Source organism: Haplochromis burtoni, unplaced genomic scaffold (assembly GCF_018398535.1).
Source record: "Haplochromis burtoni strain Fernald_Lab_line unplaced genomic scaffold, NCSU_Asbu1 Contig_25, whole genome shotgun sequence".
In the NCBI taxonomy this organism is placed as follows: Eukaryota; Metazoa; Chordata; class Actinopteri; order Cichliformes; family Cichlidae; genus Haplochromis; species Haplochromis burtoni.
In genome coordinates this window covers 678,843-689,659 of record NW_024582386.1, presented here as the reverse complement: position 1 = coordinate 689,659, position 10,817 = coordinate 678,843, and the positions used below count along the sequence as shown (strand labels likewise).

At 38.2% G+C, this 10,817-nt stretch overlaps 2 protein-coding genes across 8 annotated transcripts in view; one reads left to right on the top strand and one right to left on the bottom strand.

Moving 5' to 3' along the window:
- Positions 1 to 10,817, bottom strand: part of csmd3b (CUB and Sushi multiple domains 3b) — a 395,380-nt gene that overhangs the window by 255,543 nt on the left and 129,020 nt on the right. The window lies entirely within an intron of this gene.
- Positions 5,295 to 8,909, top strand: LOC121814188 (the record flags this gene model as incomplete). Its single annotated transcript, XM_042218902.1, is given in 1 exon segment — positions 5,295 to 8,909. A coding segment is annotated over 1 exon segment (696 nt). The 3' UTR covers positions 6,064 to 8,909.

Below are 10,817 nucleotides of genomic sequence, written 5' to 3'. Positions count from 1 at the left end.
ACATCTGCCATCACTGTACATTTACGTAAGTGGGTATGTGTAATTGTCTCAGCTGATGTCACTTTACTGAAGATGACCTTGCAGAAGTTGTAACAGTGAGGAGCTGAATGCACACTCTAGATGGTGATCACAAAGACACACACAGGAAACATTGATTTCTCCTGTTCACTTAGAAAGCATAGAGCACATTACATTGTTAGACTCAGCTCCTCTTCCTTCCCTGTAGCCTCTCTATTTCACTTTTTCCGATCTCAAGGTACATATTTGCTTTTCTCATCTTATTCTTCTCTCATTTTTTCTCCCAGTTTTTTTCCCCCTTTTCTTCAGTTCATTATTTCAGTTTTCCATTCCTTCCACTCTGCCTTTTGGTACTCTTACATGTTGCATGGTCCTCATTCATCTTACTCCTTTTGTCACCCCTTGTATAAACAACAACTCACTGCTATGGGAATATGTAGGACACTTACACTGTACATTGTACTCACACATACACATGCATGTACTAAGACACACAAATACAGCGTACCTCAGTACATGACTATGAAACATAAATTTTTTTTCATGGGACTGAGCTGATATATTGGTTCTCATTTTAAATGTATGAATTGAGCCACAGTTGTGTACAAATGCAGGCACGCCCACATGCTTACTTGTGTGCAATGTGTGTTAAATATATGTCTTAAACCATGCACGATCTGTGGGAGAAAATCACTAAAATATAAGAACATACACAGAGAGAGAGTAAGAAAATGAAAGAAAGGCAAAAGGATGGTTGAGTAGTGACTATTCATATTGTGATTAGCTAGAATTGAAGTCAGTGACAGGCGCTGTCTATAGCCTTTACTCCTAGTCTGGAGCTGCTTTGGCAGCATCAGGACAAAAAAAAATAACAAAAAAGCCCCACAGGTGTTCACAGGAAACCACTTCAAGAAAGTGCAGAAGAAGGAGTCCAAGCTCCCCTCCTGTTGCTTCATAAAAAAAACTACATCTGGGATTTTTTTTTGTATTTGTAAAGTATCTGTAAATTAAAATACAGTTTAAAAAGTTTAACATATTGCTAAGGTGGAAATTATACACTGACTTTATATTTTACCAATCACTTGAAGAGCTTTACATTACAAGCTGCATTCATCTTTTGACACATTCATAGGTGACGGTGTCACGCCTTCAATCAACCTCCACTGCTAGGGTCACCTTCTCCTTTCCATGATGCTATTACCTGACCTGGATTCAATGAATTGAGTTGAAATAAACTGAAATAAAATGAATGAAGAGAGCAAAAGACTGAATGACAAAAAATGAGAAGGCAAAGAGACAGGCAGATGGAGGGATGATAGATAGAGGAGTGGGTATTGTCAGTCCCCTCAGGTCTCTTTGATAAAGATCAGAGCAGCCACAGCCAGAACCTCAATCACATACGCATGCATGCGTGCGTGCGTGCACAAGCGCACACACACACCAAAAAACATGAACACTAATCACATTTCTGGAAGATACACTATTAATTCACCCTCTCACTCAAACACATACCAAACACACACTTGTATTTGACTTCTACACTCAGATCATGTTCAAGTTAAAGAGGCTGGAGTCAAAATCAATCAATCAAGTGCTGATAAGGGATCAAAGACCGAGAGGAACAAATGGTAGAATGCTCCATAAGCCGGTGCCTCTAGACATTGCTGCAAATGGTTTTAACAAAAATTTGAAGTGACTTTCCAGTGTTTAGGTTTTACTAGAACTTTATCCACAAGCTGGACAATCATCAAAAATTCATATTTCATATTTAAGGGGTTTCCTCTGAGGATCTGGTTTCAGTGGCAGTGCATCTGGCAGTCTGATCAGACTCATCAGTCTGCTAACTGAATGTTATTGGCTTGGGCTTACTGCTGTGAATGGCAAATAGTTATAAATGCTAAGATATTACTGATGCGGGAGATGAAACATTTTGTAAATGTGATTCAAAGATGTTTTTGATCACTGAATTATAATGTGGGAAACAATTAGATGGTGTTCTAACTAAAATTTCATGCAGGGAGGAAGGAGTTAAATAAGATTGAGACCAGAAAAGCAACAGGCCTAGATGATATCAGATCTAGACTGCTCAGAGGCTGTGCAGATCAGCTCTGTGTGTGGTGGTCATGCACAATTGTAATCTGAGCCTTAGTCTGGGGAAGGTCCTTATCCTGTGGAAGTCTTCCTGTGTGGTTCCAGTGCCAAATTCTGTACAGCTCAGGGAGGTTACACCCTGATGAGAATAATCATCAACAACCTGCAACCCCTGGTAGCACACTACTGGAACCTCTGCACTTTGCTTACTGTCCTGTTATTGGGAAAGATGATGCTAACATTTATCTCCTCCACCAATCACTGTCACACCTGGAGAAGGTCTGTGAGGGTCATTTGTTTTTGACTTTTCCAGTGCTTTCAATAAAGTTCAACCCACACTGCTGAGGAAGAAGCTGCAATGTGGTATGCATAATGTGGCCCATCTCAGGACAGTGCTCTCTCCGTTACCCTTCCGCTCTACACATCGGTCTTCAGATTCAACATCCCCAACTGTCACCTCCAGATGTTTTCTGATGATACAGCCATTGTTGGATGTGCATCTCATAAGGGAATGATCTGGAAAAATGGGAAGGCCATCACTGACTTTATCGCCATGGTCTAAAGTCAACATCAACACCAGTAAGACGAAAGAGATAGAGGTTTTATCTTTTAAAGCTATTTTCTGCTGGGAAGGTGGCACAAGAAACGGCTTGATAGACTGGTGAAGAAGACCAGTTCTGTGATTGGCCAAGACAGGCAAGATGAGGGTGTTAGCCAAGCTTATGCCCATTATGGACAACACCACTCCCCCCTTGCATGAGACTATATATCCCTTTAAATCCGGTAATAAAAATGTATTCATCTTGAGTAAACAAATGGAGAATATTGACATCCTAATAACTAAATGAGGAAAAAATTGATACAACATAATATTGCGATACTAATATTGTATTCATCCAGCGACACTCAATGTCGATATTTTATTATAAAAATTGCAAATATAAATTGAATTGTTTTTTAGTACTAGATAAAACAGTAAAATCGCAGAAGGAAGTTACAGACAAGAAGAAGAAATCTGAAAAGCTCCATTTACATTTAAATCAAAAATAGAGACATTTGGGATTTTTACCAAGGATGGTAAAAAAGATTGATTTGACATGTGGAATTTGCAAGGAGTGTCATATGAAAGTAAAATATTTGGGGAATGTTACAAACATAAGGGATCATCTGACGCACAAACTTCTTGCGGTAATGTTAGCCAATGACAGCAAAGTTAATCTTAACTTAGATTAACTGACAAAACAGCCAGCACCAGACACGTCTAGTTTGACTGACCTACCTCCAAGTACCTCCAAGTGTAACGACGATGCCCATACAGTACAACACTGTTGAAAATGAGTGCTTTCATTATAGGTTGAGACACTGCAACTGCAGAAAAGGGTTGCACGCTTTGATTATCTGAAAGCTCATTATCTCGTAAAGGTCATTGAATACATTAAAAGTATAGAAATTCTTGAATGTTGCATTTGGGATGTAATTTTACATTCAAATAAGTGAGTATAAACTCAAAATTTATGACAGACTTTTAATCACAGGAGTCTGTCTAGAATAGAACAAAAAGATCCAAATAGTTTTAAAAATGTGTTCATCCAATTCATTTTATTTCCCACTTATATTACGTGTTTGTGTTTGTGTCTGCACTTATTAGTTTGAGGCTTTGATCTGACTGAAATACTCACTCAAAGGTAATTAAAAATGTGAAAACGTCTGTTCACAAAAGGTGTAATCTTTTTTCCTAAATCAATGTCACACTTAACAGTCAGAAGCTATCAAAAAGCACACAGGACAAATGAATCCAATTAGCAGCTCTGAAATCAAAGTCACATATTTCATACAGTAAAAAGCCAGAGTAGTCAATATTAAAAAGCTGCATTCATTTTTAGTTTCTCACAAAAATCTGTTTCTTTTTTAAACCCCTTGCAATGTACACCAAGCATTTGATAAACAATACATACTAAATGAGGAAGCTTTAGTAAACTCTTCTTCTAAAACAAAAAGTTGAATCCTTGTTCATACGTCATAATGATGGAACAGTAGGTCCAGAAAATTAGTGCATGACCAGAGGGTCAGTCAGTTGGCAGCAGACCTATGGTAGCAATGTGGAACTGATGGATAAATGCCCAGATGGACTCATTGGTGCTACTGACATCTGGCCAGTTAGAGCTCCCAAAGTACCTAACCACCTGGCACCAACTGTCCAGGTGGGGGGCTCTCTTCTTTTCTCAAATAAAAAATAATTGTCATCTTACAAAATAATTTAGCATGATATAGCTGTTTAACCGATATTACTCTGATACTGAACTTCTTGGATAACTTTCTGAGTGTGCCTGAAATAAAATCATTTTATGATCTGATGATCTGATGTTTCTGAACTATTTAATGTTTTGTGGTATAAAAATGTTTTAGTTTGTAAAAAAAATAGAAATAAAAACTAGCATTGGAAAATTGTGGTGCTATAGTTAACAACACCAGTCAAAGGTTATAGAAACTTTTGTCATTCAGGCATTTTTGGTTGGCTTTAGAGATGTAACTCGTCTTAATACAAGAATGCTACAAAAAGCAATGTAAAATTAAATTTATACGGCTTAAAGTCCAACTCAGAGACTCGATTAATGAAGGCTGTTTCTATTATAATGACTCTCTTCACCAGACTGGTACCATGGGTGCACATTCAACGGGCATGTTAAATTACCAAGCAGAGCCTCTCCTGTTAGTAAATTACCAACTAAATATCATCCCTTTAGTTCGTGACTGTATATATTCTCTCTGAGGTAAAGGTATAAGAAATATGTTACATCTTAGTAAGTTAAAACACAGGCAGTGTAGACACGATAAAGCAAAGGCTTTGAGGAGAAAACAGCAGTAGTAAAGAGAGCGAAGAGGGGAGTGAAATGAAATCTCTGCTGACTTATTAGCTGCATAGTAGCATGTTCTAGGATGAAAAACATGCTCTCTCTCCCATGTTCTCAAAACAATGATTACATCAGACATCAGGGAACTGTGTTTAGAGTGAGGTGAGTTTTCTTTTGGAGTTTTCAGTTTCCAACATTCGAAAGAAGGGACTGCTCTCACAGCTAGAGATTGACGAGGTACAACACAAATGCTATGCAAGGAGGAGTCAGGACGCCAGGTCAGGGGGGAGATATCATCCCCCCCACCCGAGATTGGGTACATAGCCCCAAGTGGAGTGAGAGGAAGGACGCTAGCATCAACTAGCTAGCCGGTCGTCACGGCAAAGCTACAAGAGCGTCTCTCAGCATGGGCCCGAAAAAAGTTCTGTCAGCCGAGGAAGGTGACGATATTAAGAAGTCGCTGGAGTTTATGACAGAGGAGATTTCTACTGTCAAACTGCAGCAGAAAGCCATCCTGGACCTGGTCGAGGAAGTTAAGGCTCTCCGCATCCAGAACGCCGAGAAGGATCGGCGGCTGGCGTACCTGGAGAACAGAGTGGCGGATTTGGAGCAGTACACCCGGATGAACGATGTTATCATCACGGGGCTTCGCATCAAACCCCGGTCATACGCCCGGGCGGTCGCCGCTGACAATGTAGGAGGGCCAGGAGAGGAAGATGTCAACTCCACGGAGCATCAAGTGGTTACCTTTCTACGGTCCAAAGGTGTGGAAGTGGATTATAACAACATTGAGGCTTGCCACCCTCTACCCCGAAAAAATGACAGTGACAAACCAGCCATCATTGTGAGATTTGCAAACAGAAAACAGAAAACAGCACTGTTAAAACAAGGAAAGAAACTGAAAGGATCCGATGTCTTCATGAACGAACATCTGATAAAAAGAAATGCGGACATTGCCAGGAAAGCACGTTACTTGAAGAAACAGGGAAAAATTCAAAATACATGGACCACCAACTGCAAAGTATTCATTAAACTCAATGGAACACCGGAACAAGCCAAAGTGTTGGTCATCAGAAATATGGAGGAGCTGGACAAATACTGAGGTCAACTTACTCTGGAGGTATGAATACACATGTGACGTGACACACAACACAACACATGGCACAGTCCAAAAGAACTTCATCTGCATCCAGCAACAATATCAATATAACTCATTGGAATTCTCTTTATGATAATCTGGAACTGAGAACATTTCGATACACAGACCATAATGTTCTAGACTTAGAAAAGGATATAGACCCGGAAAATAATTTCTTCTACAACATCAGCTGTAACTGCTGCTACTTCACTGATGAACAGTTTAAGCACACCATCAACACGGAAAATAAATTATCAATAATCCATTTTAATAGCAGAAGTCTGTATGCCAACTTCAACAATATAAAGGAATATCTAAATGAGTTGACAAATCCATTTGGAATTATTGCCATTTCTGAAACATGGATCAATGCGGAGAAAGGAATGGACTTTGGACTGGAGGGATATGAAGTGAATTTTGTAAATAGAAGGAACAAGAGTGGAGGGGGAGTAGCTGTGTATGTGGATAAAAACCTAAACTACAAGGTGGTAGAAAGTATGACAACTGTAATTGATAATTTACTAGAATGTATAACAATTGAAATTTATAAGGAAAAAGAGAAAAATGTAATAATTAGCTGTATATATAGAACACCTGGCTCTAGTATTCAAGTATTTAATGACTTCATAGAGGAAATATTCTCTAAAACAAATCAAAAAGTTATGTTTATCTGTGGTGATTTTAATATTGACCTGTTGAATCTGAAAAAGCATAAAATGACCGACGAATTCCTAAACACTATGTACAGTTTGAGTTTACATCCTAAAATAACCAGGCCTAGCAGAATTACACCACATTGTGCCACCTTACTTGACAATATTTTCACTAACAATATGGAAAACAACATTGTGAGCGGATTATTAATTAATGACATCAGTGATCACCTACCAGTTTTTGCAGTTTATGACACTAATTATAAGAAAAATCAGCATGAAGAACAACTGAGATACAGACGTGTAAGGACAGAAGAAACTATGAATGCATTTAAGAACGATCTATTAAATCAGGACTGGGACAATGTGTACAAAGAAACTGATATTGATATTGCATATGGCATATTTTTAAGAATATTCATGGAGTTATACGATAAAAACTGTCCAACAATAAAATACAACAGAAAGCACAAATATTCAGATAGACCATGGATCACTAAGGGTTTACAAAATGCATGTAAAAAGAAAAATACACTCTATAGGGAATTCCTAAAACAAAGAACAAAAGATGCTGAAAATAAATATAAAAAATACAAAAATAAGTTGACCAATATTATACGTGTATGTAGAAAGGAGTATTATAGTAAAATATTGAACAACAATAAACATAATATGAAGGGAATATGGGATGTTTTAAACGGTATCATTAAAAATAATTCTGGACAACAAAGTTATCCTGAATACTTTATCGACAATGGCAATATTATGGAAAACACTGCTGATAAGGTCAACAGCTTTAATCATTATTTTGTAAATATTGGACCAAAACTGGCAGAACAAATTCCTGAGTCACTGCCATCAGTAGACTGTAGTGAAAACCTGATTGATAGGAACCCTAACTCAATGTTCCTCACATCAGTGGAGGAAAAAGAAATAATTGACATTGTACACATGTGTAAATATAAAACATCTACTGATTGTAATGATATTGACATGAAAATCGTCAAGAAGGTCATTGAAGGAATTGTAGGACCTCTAACATATATTTGCAACTTATCATTTCAGACGGGAAAAGTGCCAAACAAAATGAAAATAGCTAAAGTTGTGCCGCTGTATAAAACCGGGGATAGACGCCACTTCACAAATTACAGGCCTGTTTCTTTACTACCACAATTCTCCAAAATCCTAGAAAACCTGTTTAATAAACGATTAGACAAATTCTTAGATAAATATAAATTACTCTCTGACAGTCAATATGGATTCAGATCAAAAAGATCAACATCTCTGGCATTAATCGAATCAATTGAGGAGATTACGAATGCTATAGATCAGAAACAGTATGCAGCTGGAGTATTTCTGGATCTCAAGAAAGCATTCGACACAATCAATCATGACATATTAATTAATAAACTGGAACGGTATGGGATTAGGGGGGTTGTACTGCAATGGGTGAAAAATTATTTAAGTGACCGGAAACAATTTGTGAAGCTGGGTGTCCATTCCTCATCATGCTTGGACATTGCTTGTGGTGTTCCACAAGGCTCTGTACTGGGTCCAAAATTATTTATTATTTATATAAATGATATTTGTAAGGCATCTGATATATTAAAATTAGTATTATTTGCAGATGACACAAATATTTTTTGTTCTGGGGGGAATCTAAAGGAGCTGCTGGATACAATTACTTCAGAAATGTGCAAAATTAAAAAATGGTTTAACAGGAACAAACTATCGCTAAATCTAAGTAAAACTAAAATTATCTTATTTGGGAATTCCCTTAGAAATGCACAAGTGCAGATTCATGTAGATGGTGTGGAAATTGAAAGAGTACTTGAACATAAGTTTCTTGGTGTGATTATAGATGATAAATTAAACTGGAAGTCTCATATAAATCATATACATAACAAAATTTCAAGAAGTGTCTCAATCTTGAGTAAAGTAAAACACATTCTGGACCACAAATCACTCCACATTCTCTATTGTTCCCTGATTGCACCGTATTTGAATTACTGTGCAGAGGTTTGGGGCAATACTTACAAATGTTCGCTATCATCAATCTTTATATTACAAAAAAGGGCCATAAGGATAATCCATAAAACTGGTTACAGAGATCATACAAATCCACTATTCTTAAAATCAAAAATTCTAAAATTCACAGATCTGGTTCATTTTCTCACAGCACAAATTATATATAAAGCAATAAATAACCTGCTTCCTGACAATATTCTAAAAATGTTTTCTAAAAGGGAACGGGGATACAATTTGAGGGGGGAATTAAATTTAAAACATCCTCGTATCCGTACAACATTAAAAAGTTTTTGCATCTCTGTGTGTGGAGTGAAGCTGTGGAACAGACTAAGTAAAGATATGAAGCAATGTCCAAGCATGGCGCAGTTTAAAAAGCGGTTTAAGGATTCGGTTTTTACAGGGTACAGGGAAAAGGGAGAGATTTGATAGGGTGTTCTTGTTTAATATTTTCATGTGTGTGCGCATGCACGGGTTTGTTGGTATGGGTATATATATATATATATATATATATATAGTATTTGACTATATATATATATATATATATATATATATATATATATATATATATATATAAAATTGTAGGCTGTGTATCCTTGAGGTGTTAATGGGGTTATTGAAAATGTGTATATGTGCGTATGTGTGTATATACGTATGTATGGATAGATAGAAACATATATGTAGTATATATTTAAAAAAAAAAAAAATTACACATAACATATAATGTAATTGCAAGGAGGTATTTCTGTAGTCTATTGATACTAGGTAGTGGAAAAGGGGTGGGATTAAATAAGCTTATGCTTCTTCCTGCTCCTTTTTGAACATGGACGTTATTTGGAGTTGTGGTTTTCCTTTTGTTTGCTTTGTTCATTTGTCTCTTTTAATTCTATTTTTTTTATACTTTTTCAACATGTTCAAAATAAAGATTCAATCAATCAATCAATCAAAAGTGCGATAGGAGAAGGATCGTTGAGTGCGAGAGGAACTGACCTGAAAAATAGGATCATGGCCAAGCTTGAAACCTGGATCCCCCGTAGCCGGTTACCAAGAATTACGTGAAGTACCCTCAGAAGGTCTGCTAGATGATGTTAATGCAGCACTACGGGCAATACCTACAACCACGATTACCGACACTAACAAGCTGATCTACAATACGGCAGCAGTGATCAGTGAGATGCTTGGCTACAAGTTGAACAGCCACAAGGGGCAGTACCCTCCATGGAGAAGGAGGCTAGAGGGCAAGATCAAAGTAGCACGGAGGGAGGTTAGCCAACTAACGGAGTTGCAGAAAGGTGCGACAAAGAAGGTGCCTAAGAAATACAGCAAGCTGTCCATACCTGAGGCCTTGGAAACTGCCAAGCAAAGACTCACAGCCTTGGCCAGCCGCTTGAGGAGGTACACCAGAGAGATAGAAGGCAGGAGAATAAACCAGCTGTTCTCCACAGAACCAGCAAAGGTGTACTCTCAGTGGCAAGGGAACAATAAGAGAACAGCACCACCAAGGCTGGAGACGGAGCAATACTGGAAGAGCATATGGGAGAAGGACGCAACCCATAACGGCAATGCTCAGTGGCTAGTGGATCTGAGGGCAGACCACAGCGACCTCCCTGAACAGGGTCCAGTAACCATCACAGTGGCAGATATCCAAGAAAGGGTCTCCAGTATGAAGAGTTGCGGGATCTACCAAGGAGATGCTTGTCCCCACTGCTGTTCTGCATAGGCCTGAACCCCCTCAGTGAAATCATTAACAAGACTGGCTACGGATACCGACTACGGAACGGAGCAGTTGTCAGCCACCTCCTGTACATGGATGACATCAAGCTGTATGCCAAGAGTGAACGAGACATCGATTCACTGATCCACACTACCAGGCTATACAGCAATGACATTGGAATGTCGTTCGGACTGGAGAAGTGTAGTCGGATGGTAACAAAGAGGAAGGTAGTCAGAACTGAGGGGATTGAACTACCAGAAGGCAACATTGCAGACATAGAGGACAGTTACAAGTACCTGGGGATCCCGCAGGCGAATGGGAACCAT